General features: G+C 39.6%; 1 protein-coding gene across 2 annotated transcripts; it reads left to right on the plus strand.

Moving 5' to 3' along the window:
* On the plus strand, nucleotides 1–23,408 carry LOC143732822 (4-trimethylaminobutyraldehyde dehydrogenase A). Of its 2 annotated transcripts, none has more exons than XM_077224248.1 (12): nucleotides 1–156; nucleotides 3,261–3,429; nucleotides 5,877–6,022; nucleotides 6,838–6,967; nucleotides 7,076–7,210; nucleotides 7,375–7,571; nucleotides 7,927–8,067; nucleotides 9,113–9,301; nucleotides 10,759–10,846; nucleotides 10,987–11,128; nucleotides 22,406–22,518; nucleotides 22,646–23,408. In XM_077224248.1, exons 2-12 carry the CDS (start codon nucleotides 3,279–3,281, stop codon nucleotides 22,738–22,740), a joined length of 1,527 nt encoding a protein of 508 aa, XP_077080363.1. In that variant the 5' UTR covers nucleotides 1–156; nucleotides 3,261–3,278; the 3' UTR covers nucleotides 22,741–23,408. The 2 variants fall into 2 exon arrangements, with proteins under 2 accessions (XP_077080363.1, XP_077080364.1); XM_077224249.1 differs by having other exon boundaries at nucleotides 139–156; nucleotides 3,273–3,429.
* Nucleotides 23,409–23,758: the final 350 nt, after the last annotated feature.

Genomic DNA, 23,758 nt, shown 5'->3' on the forward strand with positions numbered 1-23,758 from the left:
GTGGTCCAAAAGGCGGTGCTTAAGATAGCATTCGCCTCCCCAGTTTGAGCAACCATATCAAAGTCGAAACAATTGTTGAGACCTCCTCTTTTCACCCATGTTTTCGAACGATCTACTTGTCTTTTGTGCAGTAAACAACAGTTGGTTTTTAAAAAGGTAAGGAACCTTGAAACGACTTTTTAGTGCGTCGTATGCAGTTATTTTAAAATACTGTTGTTTTTGTAGAATTAATGCATGAATTAGTGCTGCATTCTTAAAGGTGGGCATACACTGTGCGATGTCTGTGCGTTTTCAGCAAGGTACTCACACTGAACGAGTAAATCGCATGCGATGAAAAGCCACGCTCTGGATTTATGTGCTCACACTATACGGTCCGAACGTCGAGCTGCGACTTAAATGCTCACACACTATAGGCCTACGTGTGGAATATGTGCGATAGCCTAAACCCCCGTGCTGGGTTGCGCCTAGACGATATCATGTATCCAGATATGTCAAAACAAGCATCAGCTATTAATATCAAGATGATTTAGCACTTCCAATTTATGTATTAAATTATTATTAGTAGGCTATTATTGTATTAGGGAAGGCTAATTTTATTATTAAATTGATCTGCTATTATAATTAATTTGCCACGCAATAATTTCACAGCACATCGCCGCAATGCGCTGTGAGGATAATAAAATATTACATAGAAGCTTACTCCACGAGGAATAATAATATAATTATATTAACAGTCTAATATGTCAGAACACTGCAATAATAGTCATCAATGAAAATTAAAAACAGGTTTATTTCAAAAACATTGTTTAACAAATTAATAAAAGAGGCATGGTGCTACATCGCAGCTTGGAAGACGTGGGAATAACTGGGCAAACTGGAGGCAACAGTAATTTGAGGTAAGCAACAATAATTTGTAGCTATAGTTTGAACTACAGAACTTAAAGAGTTTTCCCTTTTTCGTTTTTTTTTCTTTCTGCAGATTGAAATGGTTAAAATCTGTTTTCGCGCAGGCGCAGTGAGGGAAATAACACTGAGTTTAGGGCAATCGGTTGCAGCTGTGCTTCAACTGTGCGATATAGTGAAAGTGAAAGTGACACGTGATAACCCATACTTGGAATTTGACCTCTGCATTTAACCCATCCAAATAAGTGCACACACATTAGGAGCATAGTGAGTAGTGAACACACACACACACACTGCAAACGTGGATACACACACCCGGAGCAGCGGGCAGCCTTGAGTGGCGCCCGGGGAGCGATTGGGGGTTAGGTGCCTTGCTCAAGGATACCTGTCATATTCCTGCCGGTACTGGAATCGAACCAGCAACCTTTGTGTCACCAGTCCAATTCTGTTACCATTAGGCATTGACTGCCCCACGAGGTAGTCACGAGGAGCGAACAAAATTTCTGACATGCCAGAAATTCATCCGATTGCCGATCGGGAGAGGTTAATCGACTCTCGTTTCCCCTTGTAGCCTACTGCACGAACACTGCACGACAAACGACGCACGACAAAGCTGAAAATTGGCCTGACCCGAAAAAGAGTTGCATGAGTCAGAATTCGGCTCAAAATCGGACGAAATTCGCACAGTGTATGTCCGCCTTCATTCACGAATCTTTCTTACCCTTTCAATGACCTGTAAAATGGGAGTTTCCCCGTTGTGGAACTGGCAGCAGTGTGTGGATCAGCCGAGCTAAACGCAATGGGAAAACTCATTTTTCGCCGATTACTGAATATTACTGTACTACGGAGCCCGGGAAGTCACCTGTGGGGAAAAAAAAAACAATCCGTTCGCTCAGTTTATAAACCGTACTCACGAATTCTCAAACTGTTCCCTCGGTTTAACAAATCGTGCCCACGGATTAATAAACCGTACCAATGAGTTTCTAATCCGTGCTCTCAGATTTGTAAACCGTGCCTTCAGTTTTTGCAATCTGTAGGCTACCCACGAATTCATAAACCATGCCCATGCTTTCACAATCCGTTCCCACGAGTTTGTAAACTGTACTCACGGATTTGTGGCCTCTCCCCCAGTCTGTGCCGGATGATTCAACCATTTTTAAAAATGGATAATTTCTTGAATTTTCTAAAAAACAACGTATCTTTAAAGTAATTTTTTGGGAGAGGAAAAAGCTCAGTATAATAGAATAAGCAAAAATAGACTTCACATATAAAAAATAAATATAAGCAAACACAAACATTCATAAATATAAAAATAAAACATTCATAAATTATTTAATACTTTTGGTAGCTTTGACGGTACTTTTAAGATGACCCGCTGTGCAGCATAGGCCTACAAGTGTAAAACGAAGTTCACAAAAGGATGTAGAAAAAATGCCCACAGGTTGTAATTCAAGCCCTATAAGTAGTAATTTATATGTACAATTGTCGCTATTCCTGTGTTGTTTTCTCCGAGACAATTCAAAAACAACAAATCAGACAATACAAAGTCTTTTTTTGCTTTATTACTGAGCTTTTTCCTCTCCCAAAAAATTACTTTAAAGATACGTTGTTTTTTTTAGAAAATTCAAGAAATTATCCATTTAAAAAAATTAAGTTTAAAAATAATGAAAAGCATCGCTAAACAGGAGGGCTGGTTGAATCATCCGGCACAGACTGGGGGAGAGGCCACAAATCCGTGAGTATAGGCTACAGTTTACAAACCCGTGGGAACGATTGTGAAAGCATGGGCACGGTTTATGAATTCGTGCAGATTGCAAGAACTGAAGGCACGGTTTACAAATCTGAGACCGCGGATTAGAAACTCGTGGGTACGGTTTATTAATCCGTGGGCACGAATTGTTAAACCGAGGGAGCAGTTTGAGAATTCGTGAGTAGGCCTACGGTTTATAAACTGAGCGAACTGATTGCAAAACCGTCGCCACGGATTGTTTTTTTATTTTGTGGGAGAAAAAAAAAACAATCCCTGGCGACGGTTTTGCAATTCGTGCGCTCAGTCTATAAACCGTAGGCTTACTCACAAATTCTCAAACTCTTCCTCTGTTTAACAAACCGTACCCACGAGTTTATAATCCGCGCTCTCGATTTGTAAACCGTGCCTTCAGTTTTTGCAATCTGTACGAATTCATAAACCGTGCTCACGCTTTCGCAATCCGTTTCCACGGGTTTGTAAACTCTAACGTTACTCACTGATTTTTGTCTCGGCCTCATTTTAGAAGAACACCATGCAGGAGATTGTTAATCAATCCTATTGTATATTGTTTTATTGTGTATTAACAATACATTGATCGAATATTTAGGTTCCCGTCCAGACCATAATGGCTCAGCAACTGCTACTGTCGCTGCCCGAGTTTCAGAACGTGTCCACGGGTACTTTGGTGGTGAAGGAGCCACTGAATTTCTGGGAAGGAGCGAGAGTGAAGCCGAAGGACACAAAGAATTCGGAACCAGTATACGAACCTGCAACTGGTATGTTTTATTAACCGTATTAAATTACTTTTAGGTTATGTGCAAGTTTTAATCCTACTAGTATGGAGCGGGTCGCCCCCTCATGTGCATTTGCGTTTGACATATGTTCAGCATGTTGATGTGGTTAGGACTTAGCTAACTAAAACAATGAACATAATATACATACTAGAGACACTGGACCCCAAGTTAACAGCATAGATGAAAGGGAAAAAATAAACAAATAGCCTTAGTGTGAAGCAGGAGCAGTTGGTAAACAAACTTCATGTATCCAGGACAGGCCAATTGATGCCAGTATCCACCTTTTTCCTTGTTAGCGAATTTACCCATGATTCATAGCGGGTTTGAACCGGAAGCCGGTTGTCCTTTTCTGGTTCGAAGCTCAGAACGCCGGATGTGCTGGTTAGAAAATACAGTATGTGAAATAAGTAGGGCTGCCCCTGCCCGTGCACGACTGAAGTTGGGTTGGAAGTTATGTATACTATATGGGAGAGAATGCTAAACCATAATGAGCGTTTTCGTAATATATTGCCTATGCTGCCTCTCAACGCACGCATAGCTTGCCACAAAAAACCCGGCAAAAGTAATGATTATGCATTAAGCATTTGAATTGTTTATTAATAACTAGTGTTTTCTGTAAGTGTCGACTGCAAAGATACATTTGATGATGCTGACTCGCCATCTTCGCAGTAGTGAACGCGCCTATAGAGAGAAATGCACACTTCATACGAATTAACCTATAGGCTACATAAGCAGAGAGCAGCCCATTTCTGCTCGTTTTAATTATTTTGTTTAAAAGTACACATTTCAAGCTTTCTATAGATATACTTAGCATGTATGTGAGGCAAGTAACTTATACGCTGAGTTTCGTTGATTAATAAGACGCGCTCCAGTTCACGCGCCCGCGCCTCGTGTCCATAGGCTATATCTACTATTTGTGCTTCTTATTTATTATTCCAGGTAATTTGTTGATAAAACATTGATAAAAATGAAGATACAATTTATACTGAACGAAATTCACTTTAAAGAAAGGCTTTCTACAAAACAAAACTTGATAAATGGTCAAAATCATGTCTGAGCCATAGCAAATGTTTTCCGATATTGGGCATGATCATATCTGACTCATCTTATGCGGTTCCCTTTTCATATAATCAACATAGATTAAATAAATTTAAAAAAACAAGTTTATTGTGAAACTTAAATATAAAACGTATGTTTAGTTGTTTTTTTTGTTGTTTAACTTATATTTAAGCGTCACACTGCTCCACTTTGCTCACATGCTCTGGTGTGTAGCTTAGCCTATACATGCATGTGTGCGTGATGTGATGGAGGGGTGCGATTCTCGAATATTAATTGCATAATACCCAGCGATCTTCGAATATTATTTTGCTTGAAATGCCCATCCCTACTGGTAACGTATTACACCTTTTTCGTTGGATGCTTCAGTTTTAGCGCGGCTAACCAAAAACGTCTACTCTCTGGCATTGAATGTAGCTGATACAGAACCGGACATAGGCATTCTCTCCTTTTTATCTTATGCTCAAAGCACCCAGTTTCTAAAAAGTTTTTTATCTTCTTTGAATTTTTAAAACAACCAACAACAGCACATGTAGAGCCTGAACTCATTCTATCACTGCTAATACAGTACGAACCGGAAGTAGGCAACCGGAGTCGTCGTCATGGCGGCGCCCATTGTTTAGAGCAGAATAAGGTGGATAACAAAAAAAGAATAATAATAAAAAAAAGCAGAAGAGTAGTACATAATACCAAATCATAATTGTGTCTGGGAATCCACAGATTGTTGTGCTGCATATGCATGATCCTGTAACTGTATACTGCAGGTCAATAATCTTGTCAGTTCATTTCTTCATACACACAATCCACATTTAATTTAATTTAATTTAAAACTGTACTCAACATTTCATCCCTCCATATTGGAGGGAAAAGAAATAGCAGTAGCACGTTGATCTGCCAGTCCTGGCTAATTTAATAGCAATTTATATTGCTATTGTGAACTTTTATAAAGCTGTGAACAGCACAATGTTGCAGGTGAAATAATAACTAGATAACATTAAATTATTACCTTTTATCAGGTTTAGATACTGATTATTAATCACTTCACCCCATTTACCCAAATCTCTACTTAAACGTTGGTCTCACACAGATCTGTAATGTTGGTAGTTCTTTTATTTGTGTTTGTAGTTTTAAACTGAGCCTTTAATCACAATGTCATAGTTTTACATGCTTGGCATGGAGTTATTGATTTACTATAACAATCCTGCTCACATCTTAATAGACAATTATAGAAAAATTACTTTGAAACTAGTATGTTAACTCTAAATATAGAAATCCTGAACACTATTAATTTTATGTAACAAAAGTATGTGCTCATAAACAGCCTTTCTTTATCATGTTCAATGCTTGTACTTCACCCTCTTTTCTGTTGCCAGGTCGTGTGTTGTGTGATATGATTCCCTGTGGAGAGGAGGAGATAGATCAGGCCATAAAAAGTGCTCAGTCTGCATACCTAAAATGGAGGAAATTATCAGGAATGGAGAGGGCCCGGATCATGCTGGAGGCTGCCAGAATTATTAGGGTAAACGCATATAATATATAATACTGCTTCTAAAGATGTTCTCATGAACAGTGTAGTAGTCAATAGAGTGCAACAGTCGGGTTCTGGAAGTAAAAATCTGATTCATTTTCTCCATAGAGGAAAGGATTTTTTATTGACAGATGAGGCAGTATCCATCTCCATCTTTGTATACGCCCAGAAATGTATCGAGGGTATATTCTTTTGTCGAGATGGTACATGTTTTTGTATATTGTTTTTGAAGTCATTTGCCTGCATTATTTCAACTTATTTTTAAAATAATCACATTCAACAGTGGAATTTCTAGTGTAGAGCTACATGATTCTGCAGAGAAAACTCCAACAATCTGAGTATCGCGACAAGTAAATCACACCGAAAGAACTCTGTCCACCCAATCCTATGAAAAACTACAATTGATTTAATCAAGTCAATCTCTCTACTACACTCTCAAACTACTTAAACATTTATAGAAATAATATGCATATTTTGCAGAAAACCCAAAATATCTTTGAGTTTTATATTTCTCCATGTTGAATTTGATTGTCATTCACAATGCTTCATAGAATTGTATATGAAAGTTTGTAATGTTTTGATTCACCTTGTGGCTGGTTGGTTTGGTTCATGGCTTATAATTCTTAAGCCAGCAAAAAAAAAAAAAAAATGAACAGGGCGAAAGCTGGGCACTCTATGGTAGTTAACTACTCTGATTAAATGTTATTGTGGAAAGAGAGTTCAGAAAATTGTATAATTTCCCTGTGTTCATGTCTATCATTATTTTATGATTGTAAAAATTTCTGAACTTCTGTTCTCACATGCAGGAGCGCAGAGATGAAATTGCGAGAGCAGAAGTGGCCAACAATGGCAAATCTATCACTGAGGCTCAGGGGGATATTGACGTTGCTTGGCAGTGCATTGAGTACTATGCTGGCATTGCCCCCACACTGTCAGGTAGGTTTGGATACTGGTTGAGAAACTTGAAAATGTGACTAATATTCTCAAAATCTAAATGGAAATGCTTTATACATCATATCTAAGAATGTTTTTTTGTTAACTCAGGCCAGCACATACAGCTTCCAGGAGGATCTTTTGCCTACACCAGAAGGGAGCCATTGGGAGTGTGTGTCGGCATTGGAGCTTGGAACTACCCCTTCCAGATAGCTGCCTGGAAGTCAGCCCCAGCTATGGCCTGCGGTATGAGTATATTGCTTTATATATCTGTAATTTGTGTCAGGATATTTTTACATGCAGTCCCCATTATTGTGTTTACTTTATGAAAGTGGTCCTCTATCATTTCCTTGCTCCCCCATGTCTGTTTCTGTTTCATATGCAAAAATATGTTCATCTTCCCCTTTTAGGCAATGCCATGGTGTTTAAACCGTCTCCCATGACCCCAGTCACAGCAGTCATGTTGGCAGAGATCTATAAACAGGCAGGTGTCCCAGATGGACTCTTTAACGTGGTACAAGGAGGAGCCGAGACTGGAGGGCTGCTGTGTCACCATCCCATGGTGGCTAAAGTGTCCTTCACAGGCAGTGTTCCCACCGGAAAGAAGGTATAGCATGAAAACAAAACAAACCAGGAGAAAATCAGTAACATCAGTGCAAGATAATGTTAGCAGTCATTATAAAGATTTTGGTTTCCCTTTGAAGTCTTACATCCTCACTCTTCTAGTCTTCACTATTTCCAGTAGTTCTGCTAAAGTTATGACAAAGCTGCTTATTTTCAACCCTTTTTTTTTACATTTAGGTTATTAACATTTAATTAATTTAATATATATAATTAATTAATCACAATTTTCTGATTCCAGAATTTATGTTCTGTATTCCGGAACTATATGTTCTTCAATAAAAACAATAGACATTGACATTTAAAATGTATTTCTGATGTGGTGTGCCCTTCTTATAAAGGTTATGGAAATGGCAGCCAAAGGTGTGAAGCAGGTGACTCTGGAGCTTGGGGGAAAGTCACCACTGATTATCTTTAAAGACTGTGAGCTGGAAAATGCAATCAAAGGGGCCCTCATGGCTAATTTCCTAACCCAGGGGGAGGTGTGTAAAAACAACATAATTTCTGTTAGTCACACACTTTTTACTATAAACACAGACATTTGCACATTAGTTTTTTGCACTTTCAAAGGGTGTCTGTTTTTGTTGACACTAGCTATGTTTCCATCCACCTGCTTTTATGCACATTTTGGGCTATCTAAAAAAGAACGCTGGATGGAAATGCTAACATGCGCATAAATTCTAAAAATGTGCATAACTTATGTGCTCAATTGAGGCAGATAATTTTTTTAATCTGATAAGCAGACATGCGCATTAACTATGATAGAAACCCATTTATCAAATAAATTCCTTGATATGCAACTAATTCACATGAATTTGCCTTAACAGAGGATATGATTGGATAACTGGACTAACATGTGGCCCAAATTCAATGCACAGAATCTCAAATTATGGTTTGGTCATTCTCAAATGCCTGAGCCAAAGTCTGTCTTCAAAATTATTTGGTTAAATTCCCTTCCAGAAGCGTCTCCACGATTGTGTTTCCAAACACCAGGCACCCGAACGCAGCATTTATCTGATGTGCTGCATCATCTGTGCGCGCATTCTGAGGCACACGTCATTTGTGCTGTTGCATAAAAGAGCCAAAGTGGCTTCCCCCATTCAATAAACTTCAGTTTTTATTACATATATTTTGCGCAAATTTCTCACGAAGAAACGATTTTGTTCTCTTGACTTGAACACATGGGATGGAAATGGTCCTTTATTTGCAAACGTTTTATGCAATTTTCCTTTGGATGGAAACGTGGCTAATGAAAGTGCACTAATTGCACATAACTGGCTTCCCCAGATGCTTTTATGTGACCCAGAAGGGTCTCAAACCCAAAAGCATCAGCTTTCACTAATGTGTTGCTGGACTAGTGTAGTACTGCATGTAAATTTTAAAACATTTCTAGAAGACAGCTTCTTCATAAATAAACCAAACCTGCAAAAAACAATGTGTGCCACTAGTTGCCCAACATTATTAGAAAAGAACAGAAGGGCCGCTCTCTTTAAAGACAGTACTGTAAATGTGTTGAATTTTTCCCAGGTGTGCTGCAATGGAACACGGGTGTTTGTACAGAGGGAGATCATGCCACAGTTCTTGGAGGAAGTGGTGAAGAGGACCAAGGCTATTTCTGTTGGAGATCCCATGTGTGACGGGACACGCATGGGGGCTTTGATCAGTAAACCCCACATGGAAAAAGTGCTGGGCTTCATCAAACAAGCTAAAGAACAGGTACTGTAGTACAGCTACAGCTAAGTGAGCATGAAATGAAAGCTCAATAAAGGCCTTGTTTAGTTGGATTTTACCTGGAAAAAGTTTTTATCAAATGTAAATGTAAAACATCTTGTGTAATTCTAACTGCTGTATTTTTCTTTTTGTTTGGATTTTATTTTTTATTGTGTTAATGTAAGTTTTTTTTACCATGAAAATAGCCTAATGATTTCTGTACACCTAAAGACTTTGAAAAGATTTAGAAAAGACTTTATAAGATTATCAGCTCACATCTTAAGACTTGGGTTCACAGTTTTTAGTCTCAGTCTAAAGACTTGCGATAATATCAAACATGTTTGATATGAAAGACTAGAGAAAGACTGGCATGAATCGGGTCGCCGACTGCAGATTATCACCTCACATGTAACGATCGAGACGACGGGAGCGCGCCGAGACTCCAGTAAGATTCCTAAAGACTGCCGGTCTTTAGTCTGGGACTGTGAAAATCCTTTGGTGTACGCCCGGCATTAGAGGCTGACATGGCATAAAAATCTATCCGTTCAGAAGACGGCTGATCCTTTACACGAGCTTCAAAATTCAATAAAAAAACGTGAATAATCTCACTCATCCAAAATCTGTAGCGGTACCAGTAGCGGAGTGCAGCCTTACAGAGAGTCTCAGGAAGAGGTTGCAACTTTTAGACGCACCTGGGCGTTTCTGAATGGTTAGTGGATACATTTATGTAGTTGTTACATTGATTCATCTGTTTCTGGGGGATTTCCGTTGAAAATAAAATTAATCCACTGCTCTCGTTTCATCTGAAGCTGGGACTCTAAATACTGTTCTGTGCTCGTCTGTGCAACCAACGACAGAACAGTTTACATGCTTTGCTCGAACTTTTGACATTGCGTTAGAACTGGTTACACTGTTGTGGCTTGCGAAAACCAAATGGCGGCGCCGTGGGTGGAAACGTGCAGATAAACGTGCTTCCTACGTCAGAAGGGGAGCGAAATCTGATCTGCTTATTTTTGACATGCTAGCAGAGAAATACTTACCACAGCAAAGTTACTGGGTTGTCACTTTTCACGTTTTCTGGGTTGGTAGATGCACCGGGACCCAAATATAGCACTTAAACACAGAAGAGCTCAGATTTTCATGGTATTTCACCTTTAATGCATGTTATAGATTATTATAGATAAATCTTAGTGTGAACAATTATTCTGTATACGTTTTTAACTTGTAACAGGTTTTCTTTTCTTTTTTTACCTCATACTGTTAAATCAAAATGTCAACTTGATCTTCTGGTAAACACAACAAACTTCTCCAATCATTTAGTCTTCTTAAACCCCGGACCTCTATAATTGACTTTTTAACGCAATGGCCACATCACAAACACGACACTCGTGCTTTTTTAAACTTTTCACTGTTTCAAATATTATTCATGTAGTTGAACATGAACTTTATCATTTTTGTTTTAGGGTGCAAAGGTATTATGTGGAGGAGAACGATTTGTTCCCACTGATTCCAAACTGAAAGACGGATACTTTGTGTCCCCATGTGTGTTGGGTGAGAAAGCCGTATTATTATCATCACCTTCATATTACAATTTCCTTAAACAAATATTTTAACTTTTTATCTCACAATCAGCTTGATTCTGAGCTCTTTTTTCTTTACCTGTACTTATATTTGCTGTGCTACACACACAGATAACTGCAGGGATGATATGACCTGTGTAAAGGAGGAGATCTTTGGCCCTGTGATGTCTGTTCTGCCTTTTGACACAGAGGAGGAGGTTCTTCAAAGAGCCAACAACACAACCTTTGGCCTGGCATCTGGAGTCTTCACAAGGTGACTCTATACAGAATATACATTGTTTCAAAATTAGGGTCTGCCAAAGTTAACACATGTGATTTAAATAAAAATGTTCTCGTTGGACCACACACACACACACACACACACACACACACACACACACACACACACACACACACACACACACACACACACACATACAAACATTATCTTGGTGAGGACTTTACTAAGATAATGATATTTTCTGTCCTCAACCCTACTTTGAAATGGCCCCTTTACACCAAGAACAATAACTAGAATTATAACTAGTTCACAAGTCCACAACACTATAATAACAACCCACAGGAACAATATAATTTGAATCACTTCCAGAATTTTGTTTCCAGTTGATAAAACTATAAAAAAGGAGCCAATCAAAATCTAAAGATTTTGATCTTTAAAATGTATAGATCTTGAGCATTTAAAGTGGCAGAAAACATAACTGCAGTAATAAACGTTATTGTCCGTTGGTGTGGACGATATAAATTTGTTATCTTTATAGTTATCATTCTTTTAATGGCCCTTAAACATAGTCTTGAACCAGGAGATCTTTTTATGGTTTATTTATTATGGTTTTTTTTTTTGTAATGTTGTTTTGTGGGAAGTGCTATGATTTAGTTGTCTTTTAACTGAGTCTGTTATCTACAAAAAATACTGATATAATACATTTCTGTGATTTTTAAAGGGGTCATATAATGCCATTTTTGTACAAGTTAATATGAATCTTTAGGGTCTAAATGAAAACTTTGTAATATACTTTTATTAAGAATTCTCATTAGTATTATAAGAAAACACAAATTTTACCTGGTCAAAATTTTTACCTGGTATGTTTCAGTGCATATGCCTTTAAATGATAATGAGCTTTGCTCACTGAGCTTTGCTCAATTTTACCTGGTATGTTTCAGTGCATATGCCTTTAAATGATAATGACCTTTGCTCACTCCGCCCCTCTGTTCTGTGGGGAGTTTTGGTTTTGACCAGAGCCATAGAGAGAAAGAGTTGCGACACTCCCATAGACCGCCATAGGAACTTTAGAATGCGGAAGTAACGCGTGTTGTGGAGCAGCCAATTGTTCCAAACACTGATAGTTCCAGCATTGAACCCCATTCATTTTCAGTGTTTCCGAAGTACGCTCGCTGGTAAATTAATGAAAATACTGTATTTTTTTACTTTTACACACATTAGCCGACCTCTCGTGAATCTAGTCAGTAGTTATATTTTATGTAGCCAGTTTTAGTTAATGTTTATTGGAAGATAATAGGTTAATTGTAGCTATAGCTTACGTGACACTAACGTTAGCTAACTTACGGTAACCCGTTGTATATAATATATAATATTATTAATAATAATATTTTATATATATATATATATATATATATATATATATATATACACACACACACAATTCATTTATTTAAATGGGTTAGGGTTATGTGTGTATATATGCATATTTGTCAAAATGTGTGTTTGTGTTGTAAGGGGTATACAGTCAAAGACCCAGAACCAGATATGAAGAATGAAGACCCGGAGTCAGAATTATAAAAAATTAAAGTTTTACTGAAGATAGTTTGCAGTTTCATCAGCAGGAGTCAGCTTCAAGACTCACACAGGAGTTCATATGCAGCCCCCATTACAGTTACAAAGATCAAAGCAGTTATACCATTTCCAAGGTCTACGCTACGTCATTGCTTACAGGTTGAATGATTCTCATTGGCTAAGAAATAGATAAACACAGTAATTTTCCACACATATACAGATAGACTGAAGCATATCTCCTTCGATTATGCAGCTGAAGTTAGGCACGTCGTGATCTTCCAGGTCTCAGATTTGGGTTGATGGGTGCCAGCATGTACAGAACAACAACTCAGTCAATCTCGAATAATGCCAGTGGTTTCTTAACCTGTAACCAAGAAGACTAACACACACACTGACACACAGCTTTTCCAAGGTTGGATTTGGCCAGGCTCTAACTATAAACAGGAGAGTCCTTTCAAAACATCAAGATAATGTGTTCTTTCTCTCAAGGATAGCTAAACTTTAGTCTAACTGGAAAGTAAGGCTTTAACAATTAAATGGCCCCTTAAACTATTGGTTTCAATGACCCCTATATGTTTTAACACATTGAAGACCTTTCTCAAACACAAAACAAGTCCCTATTTCATTTCTGGAAGCTGGGTTAAATAAGCAAGTACGGTTACTGCATTCAGATATCAAATACAGACATTAAAGAATACATGAAAAGAACATTTCAGTGATCACACGGGTAACTTTTATAACAAAGTAAAATCTTTAGAGAAGTCATTCAACTCATTTGATATTTAGAAGGAAAAATATTGATTAATACCTTAATTATAATCAATTATTACATATACATTGAAGCAGCAGTGGATTCCAATCCACCCCCTATAGTGTAATACAGTTACATATAGACCTACATAAATACACATGCATTCATATATGTAGGAGCCATTTATACATGCACCTTTTCTTGATAGGTTAACATTGCAATTACTTATTCTAGCCACTTGGTGGGATTGTTGCACTGGGTGTGACATGTCACCTTAGGTATATTAACAGGTGTGGCAATCAATTAGGAAAGGTGTGGATGGCGAGGAACACACGGTTCTTACCGTAGCTGTGAGCACTTTACTAACAGCACTTTATTACTTAGCACTGGGTGAAGTACGATTTTATGTGAATTATCCCTTTTTTACTTTTATAATAAACGGGAACAACACCCAAAAGAGCTAATGTTTGGACTCAGGATTTATCTGCTACGAGTTGAGAACACCATGCCATCTATGCCGAGGCTTATAGGATAGCCTCCACACAGTAAGAACCGATTCCTTTCTGTTTTGGATGTACACTTCTGAACTGGACAGGAGTGTCCTGATCGTTTGGATATTGAAAGGATTGCTTACCTGTCGCGGAGCTTGGAAGTCATAATTGAAACATCTGTAAGTCCTCACGCAGACTACAATCATGGAAAGCTGGTAGGTACAGTTTCATATATTTCTGCTGATGGAATTGGAAAAAGGTGGACTCTCGAAATTGAAATGAAAGACTGTTTCAGCGTTGTTGCTTCGGGAAATCAAAAGTGCTGTGTTGTGCGTGCTGTTGGTTGCCTCTGCATAAGTAAAGTTAATTGTGCTGTTTTCATTGAGCGCTTTGAACTTGACGCGCTTAATGCATAAAGATGATTGGAGAGAAAACCTTGCTCGCTAGAGCCAACATTGCTTCTGTGGCTACAGACGAAAATTATATTTCTGATAAGTCTAGTGTTGTCGTTGATGACTCAGGGAAACGCACAAGAAAATTAACGGCTAAGGGATTTACAATGCTGTTAGAAAATCTGCAAAAAAAATAGGAAATCCCAATTTAAGCAAGCTAATAAAATTAAGCAAAGGATTAATGAGGTTCTTTCTGAGGAAAGGACATCTCAAACTGTGTTTGCTGTGAAGGAATGTCTAAGAAAATATATCACGTTGTGTAAAGAGACTTTAGAAAACTCAAACTACTTTGCTGGAAATGCCTATGCCAGACTCCAAACACAAGCAACAATATTGGCTCGCACAGAAAATAGTGGAAATTAATACATTTGAGAAGGATGTGAAGAAATGGTTGGCCAATGACGATGAGAATCTTGATGTGCTGTCTATGACAAATTCTGACATAAGGCCTGAAGATAGTAGATCCAATATTTCAAGTAAAGGGTTAAAAAATACAGATCACTCTTCTGTCCATTCAAAGGCTTCCAGTATTATTTCTGCATGTTTAGAGGCAATGGCTGAAAGGGCTGCACTTTTAAAATCTGCAGCTGCTTTGAGAAAAATGCATGATATTGACGCTGAAGAAGAAGCCCTTCAAATAGAAGAAGCAAAGCTGAAAAGGGAACAGCTAGAGGTTGAGGCCAAGTTGGCTGTTGCTACAGCTAGATTGTCTGTTTGAAAATGTGTGTGGTGGTGAAGATGTGGAGGATAATGGAGAGGATGCCATGAATGCCTATCTACATGCTCATTTGAAATCACAAACATCAAGTTGTTTGAACACCACTCCAGTCTTACAACTTCCTAAAACTGTCTCTTTCCAACAGGACCATTCTCTGCCATTGGCTGTACGGCCTAAAGGAAGGCTGCGCATTTCACAAGCCCAGCCTTTAGTAAGGTCTGATAATCATTTTCCTTCAGTGTCCTATGCACTCAGAAGTGCAGGGGAATGTCCTTTGAACCAGACCTACTAATGTTGCACCTGCCGGACCTTAGCCGTCGATCTCACTTGGGAGTCGGCCTACCCACATGCATGAGTTGGATGTACAGGGAAATGGATCCAGATTTACCAATGCTTTGACCGCAGGATTTCCGCCACTGACCACACAAGGGAGTATACGTATGCAATCACAGTCGAATCATCATTGCTCTCTTGATAATGTTCAACACCCTACTCTGTATGAGCTTATGCAACACCAAACTAACATCATTGCTCAGTTGGTTCAGAATCAAGCCTTAGCCTCTCTTCCGCCACGAACTATCCCAGAGTTTGATGGCGATCCACTTAAATATGCTGTTTTTATTAGAGCTTTTGAGCAAGCTATTGTAAGGAAAACTACAAATAAACAAGATTATCTTTATTACCTTGAGCAATATATCAGAGGGCAGCCAAGAGAACTGGTTCGGAGTTGCTACAACATGGCTCTTGGGCAGGGCTATGAGAGAGCAAAGAATCTATTAAAAGAATATTTTGGAAATGAAACGAAAATTGCTGTAGCTTATATGGAGAAGGCTATGACGTGGTCTACGATGAGGGTTGATGACATTAATGCTCTGCAGTCTTTCAATCTTCTTAAGGAACTGTTGCAATGTCATGGAAGATTTACAGCATATGGAGGAGATGAATGTGCCATCCAATCTCCGCCTGATAATGAAGTTGCCATATAGACTGAGGGAAAAATGGAGGTCTGTCGCCTGGGAGCTACAGGAGCGCCGTGGTTATAGAGCTATGTTCCCAGACTTTGTGGCCTTTATTGAGCATCAGGTAAAGATTCTGTCTGATCCTCTCTTTTGTGACTTACAGGGTACGCCACCAGACCCTTCCTCTAAAGCCAAGAGTAGATATACCGGAAGAGGCCAAGCTACTGTTGCTGCTATCAGTACTGCCTCAGGACCAACCACAGCATGGTACCAACAGCGCAGAGGGCCAGCTTCACAAAAGAATGACGAAGAGTCATGCTGTGTGTGTAAGAGCAAGCATTCAGTGGAGAAGTGTTCACAGCTTGATGAGATGACACACAGGGAGAAATTGGAGGCTTTGAAAGTAGGCAGAGTTTGTTTCAGCTGTCTGAGGAGAGGTCATTTGAGCAGGGAATGTGACAAGCCTTTGACATGTGATTTATGTAAGCACAAACATCCAACTGTCCTACACATTGAATCTAAAACACAGGAAGTGTCAGTCAATAATGCATCTGTGTCATTGGAGACATGTGGCCATACTGGGGCTGAAAGTGATGAATGTGTTCTCGCTATTGTGCCTGTACAGGTGAAGGCCAAGTCGGGGAGCACAATTATGAACACCTATGCCTTTCTAGACCCGGGGAGTTCAGCTTCTTTCTGTACCCAACATCTCATGAGAAAACTGAACCTTTCAGGAGTCAAGACTAGCATTCTTCTTCGTACTCTTGGCCAAGAGAGGTCTGTAGACACATTCTTACTTAGTGGTCTCGAGGTTTCTGGCAAGAATGAAGAAAACTTCCTGGACTTACCTGAAGTCTACACTCAGAGGACCATGCCTGTGAGTAGAAATAACATTCTCACTCAAAAGGACCTAGAGGGATGGAAATACCTCGAAGGCATTACAGTTCCCAGTTTTGAGGCAGAGGTGGAATTACTGATAGGCACCAATGCGTCGAAGCTCATGGAACCATGGGAAATAATAAATAGCCAAGGCAAAGGACCATATGCTGTTAAGACTCAACTGGGGTGGGTTGTGAATGGTCCGCTTAGAGGAGGTGATCCGCGCAAAGACAAGATGAGCCATTCTGCTGTCACTGCTAATAGGATCTCAGTCGCCAGGCTACAAGACTTATTAGTTGCCCAATACAATCAGGATTTTAATGAAAAATTAGACGGGGTGTACCATCCGAAAAAGAAAAGTCCCACTACAGACAGGAATGGTTCTGTTATAAGTCAGGAACAAAACCAGTCTAAAGCTGCTAGGAAGTTCCGTTTGCCTGTCCGTGAAACCTGTGTGACGAGCCTTAAGACTGTGTACCCACTGGAGAAACTTGTAGCGAATCAACAGCTTTTCCACAACACCTGTTTCTGCTGTGCCTACTGCAACACTAACCTCAGTTTGGTGAACTATGCTTCTTTGCACAACAACGTCTACTGTAACCCACACTACTGCCAGCTGTTTAAAGTCAAGGTCAACTATGACGAGGGTTTCGGCCACCGACCCCATAAGGAGCTTAGGGAGACTGGAGGAGAAGGAGCTGAGGAGCAAGTGAAGCTCTCACCTCAAGAAACAACCTCCAGCCCAACAGTAGTGGAGTCTCCACTGGTAAAGGTTAATGTGCTTGCGGCCACTTTAGAGAGCCGAAAACAGGTCGCCTCTGAGAGGGTGAAGAAGCCGCTGGAGACGGGACGACTCAAGATATCCTGGCCTCCACAGTCAGAAGGGGATGAGAGCGCGACCAATGTGTGTGGAGACACTGACGCCAGTGGCATCAAACCCATCCGCCCGAAATGGCCTCCAGAGGGCGACTTTGTATCAAGCAACTCAGACCAATCTGATTTTCCAAAGCTTCGGAGGAGCGTCTCTCTCAAGGAGAGAAGCAAACCGTTTTCCATCTTCAGCTCTGCACCGGTCACTCAGCCCAACAAACGATGCCAAAGATCTCCTTCAAATAAGAAGCCAGTATACTCTGAGAAAATGTCACCCGTTTCTTCCACCACAGACACGCTGATCTCTTCCGAGGACATGACTGAACACAACCAATCAGAAGAGGAGGAGGAACAGGGTGAGACCAATGTGGAAAGGATGGAACTGGAGGAGAAAGTGGATGTCCTAAGCTCAAGAGAAGAAGATTTCACTTAGATTAGCATTGCAAAAATGACTCCTTTTATTTTAAAATGGGTAATTTGGGTAATTGTGGTTAAAGTAAATATTCACAATTATGGGGCCGGTGTGTAGGAGCCATTTATACATGCACCTTTTCTTGATAGGTTAACATTGCAATTACTTATCCTAGCCACTTGGTGGGAGTGTTGCACTGGCTGTGACATGTCACCTTAGATATATTAACAGGTATGGCAATCTATTAGGAAAGGTGTGGATGGCGAGGAACACACGGTTCTTACCGTAGCTGTGAGCACTTTACTAACAGCACGACAGCACTTTATTACTTAGCACTGGGTGAAGTACCATTTTATGTGAATTATCCCTTTTTTACTTTTATAATAAACGGGAACAACACCCAAAGAGAGCTAATGTTTGGACTCAGGATTTATCTGCTACTAGTTGAGAACACCATGCCATCTATGCCGAGGCTTATAGGATAGCCTCCACTATATATATATATATATATATATATATATATATATATATATATATATATATATATATATATATATATATACATACACAATTAATATATTATGTGTATGGGTTAGTGTTAGTTATGTGTGATTGAAATATATATACATGTGTACAGTACACAGTATCGTAAACATGTATTTGTGTGTGTTTTCTGATGAATGGTTTAGTCTATGATTAGGGTAGGATGAAGGGGTACATTAGCCATACTGAAATGAATCCCGTTAACAGTTATTTAGGAACGTAGTTAATTCACTCATTAACTATCTCTCCGGTTTCATTTTATGAAGTTAATATTTACTGAACATTGCTGCAAATATAGTCGTTGCTTTCTACGTTATGGGAGCAGTCCATTTCCCTCCTAAATCATTCATTTGTACATGCACAGCGTAATTATTTATATTTTATGTTGGTTTGAATTCTGAACGGACCGCCACTGCAGACCTCTTTGCGTGATCACGAAGGTAGGCTAATGGCGGAATCGGAATTTATAAGCAAGATCGCGGATCAATAGCCTAATACGGCCCAGTTGTGCTAAAATAAATATCATGAGACGTCCATCATCAGATGAAAGCCGCTAAAGCCAGTGCTACTACCCATGCGAACATGAACACTAAGCTTTTCCCTCCAAAAAAAACCCCTAAAACTTATCCAAGTAATATACAGTATTTCGTTGTCACCCTGCCTCTCCAAATGCAAAACTGACATTAACTAAATGCAATAATGCAGTAACAGCTGAAAAAGTACTTGGGTGTGTGTTTAATGTTATATTTACGGTTCAATAATGTAATCGCTGCTGTCTGTCCCATAGAAGAACATGACAGCCAGCGTATGTTTAGGAACTATTGGGGCTACATGAACCACGTGACAGGCATAGCGGCGAAATCAAAGCGTGTTGCAACTCTTTCTCTCTATGGCTATGGTTTTGACCAGAGCCGCAACGGCTCTGGTTTTGACCATAGACTATAAAAAAAATATGGACGTAGTGTCCATGACGTCACCCGTAGGTTTCTGAAGAGCGTTTTTGAAGCCTAAAGTGGGTGCAGTCGGCCGTTGCAATCTTGGCAACGCGTCACTCCCGGATAAACGAAAATGGGCAAAAAGGCGGGTTTTGGGTGGAGTTGAGGTGCCTGGATGCTGAAACTACGCCCGCCTAGCTCGACGTGATCGAGTTTGCTCAGGCTAAGCAGCTAATGTGCTACTGGCCTCGCGCTAAAGTGACAGCTGACTTGAAGTAGGACTAAAGCCAATAGTTAAAGTTCATGTGTTTGCCCTTCGAAATACTATAATAGTTAAAAGACATAACTAAACGTGAGACTGTGTATTGTGATGCATTATTATTCTGCTAGATAAAAATGTATTATCATGCAGTAACTTACAATAATTTGCTCTGAGCGTGTGTGTGTGAGACCGTGATTCATGCGCATACATATCAGTCAGAGCGGCATCGCAAGTCAAGTTCGTAGAGAGCTTTATTCAGTCCATTTTAAATTCTGATAGATATTACCTAAGAAGTTCAAGTAATGCACTACAAATCTGCGCTCATTTAAGGGACGGAGAGAAAGCACTGACACATGGCAGGATTTCATCTGACGGTACTTTTTATATAACACTAAAAAATTAAATAAAAATATTATAGTCTATCTGTTCCGTAAGATCAACGGTACGAGTGTGGCCTCTATATCTTAGACGTTTTTAAATCTGAACTCCAAAAAGCAAAGAAATTGTCATACATCCATGAGTGCATGTTCACAGAGGAAAACAAATGAAGAACAGCGCTGGTTGTTCTTTCGATACTCGATAACGATGGAATCCAACGGCGTGGGCAAAGGTATAAGGCGTGTATTAAATTTTATGAAATAATCCCGATAGAAGTATAAACACGTACGGCAGAGATAAGTTCAGCAGCTGGAATTAGCTGAGGTGACATGGCGCTAACAGAGAGCAGACAAAGGGCTAGACAGCCGCGCAATCCACCTGTCACTCAAGTGGCCACGCACTTGATTATGCAGCATTTTAAGGCTTAATATAATTTAAACAAATTAGTGATAAAAAAAATTCACCCCCCTCACAGTTGTCATGAAGGGCAAAATTAGCTGTATAGACCAAAACAACTTTAGACACCAGGCTGTAAACATATTTCTTTCTGCTGTAAAGTTGGGCTTTTTAACATGGGGGAGATACAGATTTGACTCACTTTTGCTCCCAGCCTCAAGTGGCCAATCGATGAATTGCAGTTTAATTCACTTCTGTGTTGGTTTCAAGAGAGAGACTGGGAGGTTGCCGCTTGGTTTTGGCACAACTGCACGAGTGTTACCTTGACAACAGTTGAGGGTATATTTTGTAAAAAGAATGTCAGCGGGAGTCTCTGAGGACACATCTGTGCAACCATACCAATTGAACCGGAGTCGGACCCGGAACAAGATGACGGCCCGAAGATGTTCGACAATTAAAGGTTGTATCAGTGATTTCAGGCCCAAAAATAAATGTCTAATCTTTCCTAACGATCGGCTAGCTGCACGCCCCATAAGCATGCCGTCCAAAAACCGCGTCTCTGTAGGCAGCCTAGGCTCTGAGATCTGCACACAAAAACAAATGGGTACAACCACCACTCAAAACCAAAATAAACAGTGTTCCAACCAATCACTGACAGGGGCGGGTGTTGGGAGGTTTTGCGCTCGTTCACGGCTGAACGCGAAATCGGAGCAACACCCGCCCCTGTCAGTGATTGGTTGGAACACTTTATTTTGGTTTTGAGTTGTACCCTTTTGTTTTTGTGTGCAGATCTCAGAGCCTAGGCTGCCTACAGAGACGCGTTTTTTGGACGGGCTGCTTATGGGGCGGGCAGCTAGCGGATCGTTAGGAAAGATTAGACATTTATTTTTGGGCCAGAAATCACTGATACAACCTTTAAGGCTCGAACAGGACGTTTCTGAATGGTTGGTTAACGTAATGTACACCTGCGTACACAGTTTTTAATAACACATTAACCATAAAACGTTACACTTAGGCTACTTCTTCTGGAGGTTCAGCAGGAACACGAATAGTTGGTAACGATTCTGTTTTCAGGACCAGCTTCTTAGCAAAACCAGATGTACACTGACCCTCGTTTAGAAACCAGTCTGGTGAGAAATGATTAGCGCAAACCTAAAAGCATTTACGTAGATCGTTGGGAATGTTCCCTTCAAAAATAAAACTCAGCCACTGCGTCTTCAGCGGTTCGAATTTAGGAACAACAAAATCACTGCTGTGTTCCTTATTACAGCCAAGAACAGGACACCACAATCGCTTAGACGCCATTCTGCTCCAGCATATCAACAATGGGGGACTACGAGGACAGCTCGCTCAGGGCGGGTCTGTGTTGAAACCGAAACGCAATTGTCAATTAACAATCGTGGGAGGGGGCGTCTGGTTTAGTGACGTCACAAAATCGAACGGCTCAATTTGAGGCAGGGGAAAACATATAAGGAGATTAAAACAAAAACACTAGATGGATTTTTATCATTATATGACGGTTGTGTACAGGCACTGCCAACACACATTTCAGTACAATCAACTTGTAAAAGTGCATGTGCCATTATATGACCCCTTTAACAATTTTCTTCATATTTTGCTTTTATTAATTGGACTAAATGAACCCAGTAAATGAAATAATAGCTTTAACATTCTCCTGTGCTTTGTTTTTAGGGATATAGCTCGTGCCCACAGAGTTGCTGAAAACATTCAGGCAGGAACATGCTATATCAACAACTACAATGTTGGCCCTGTAGAAGTTCCTTTTGGAGGCTACAAGATGTCAGGTACTCTAAGCTTATCGTTTCACGAGACGATTATCAGGAAAAATCTGTTCAGCCAAGTGTTTCAGTATGTATACTCCGTAAATGCTAGAGAGATCTAACATGTTAACACCTTCCCCTTTTCTTTTAGGGTTTGGAAGGGAGAATGGGCAAGTGACCATTGAGTACTACTCTCAGCTCAAGACTGTTGTGGTGGAAATGGGAGATGTGGAAAACTTCTTTTAGGCTATTGTGGTGTTAACTAACAGTATTCCTGACAGCCATGTGATTTCCAAGTTTTCAGATCTAGTTTGCAATGGAAAATCTTAAAAATACAGTTTACAACTTGCACTTAATTACTTGAAAAGTAGCCAAGAGCTATGCTGTTGTTGCTTTGACAGTCATATGTCTGTCTCCAAATTCCGATAGGCCTTACATTGTGTTGGTAATGATATTGCCAACATGTGAGAACGCTACAACAGGCTTAACTGTTAACTTTTTCAATACTGTGAAACAAATAGTCTCATATTTTTTTTTTTAATGTTTATAGCTCACTAATTCGATCAAAAGCAAGTGCCTGATGTCTTTATACTTGCCCATACAGTCATGAATGGGCAGCGGTGTATTCCATAAAACAAGGCTGTTACCGTCAAACATACCCTGAACTCAAGGTTGATTAATGGTTAGGCCAAACCTAACCATGAACATACTCATAAACTTACTCGTTATTGGAGCCAGCATACCTCGAGCAAGTATGGCTTGGTTTAATCAACCGAGTGTTCAGGGTATGCTACACTTGTTTGTTTACCATCCCTCTGTTCCTAACTCTCAATGCCATGAAGAATTTGTGTTAGACTGGTGGATGAGAACTTGGTAGCATTTCAATTAAAAGTACCTTGGTTTTCAAGAGTAAAGAAGTTGTACTCTTTTCCTTCACTTTTATGTAACCCGTGTCTCAGGTTCCACAAGTTTGTGGGGCTATTGTGAATTAAACATAAACACCTTAACTTTGTAATAACATCAGAAAGTGTGTTAATGAGTTAATGAGTGAATTATGTAATTCAGCTATATGTATTCCTCAGTTAAATAAAGATAAAATTAAAACAATGCCACTGGAATCAGTGTGCATTCTACTTGAGGAGTGTCTTCAAAGAAAAATTGTCAGAAAGTGTCTCTTAGGTTATGAACAAAGCATACATAAACAAAACTATGAAAAAAATATTTAAAACATATTTTACATATTATTAGTTTTAAATTCATACTT

This window comes from Siphateles boraxobius, unplaced genomic scaffold (genome assembly GCF_051911475.1).
Source record: "Siphateles boraxobius isolate OS27281-9 unplaced genomic scaffold, OSU_SipBor_1 9, whole genome shotgun sequence".
NCBI classification, from domain to species: domain Eukaryota; kingdom Metazoa; phylum Chordata; class Actinopteri; order Cypriniformes; family Leuciscidae; genus Siphateles; species Siphateles boraxobius.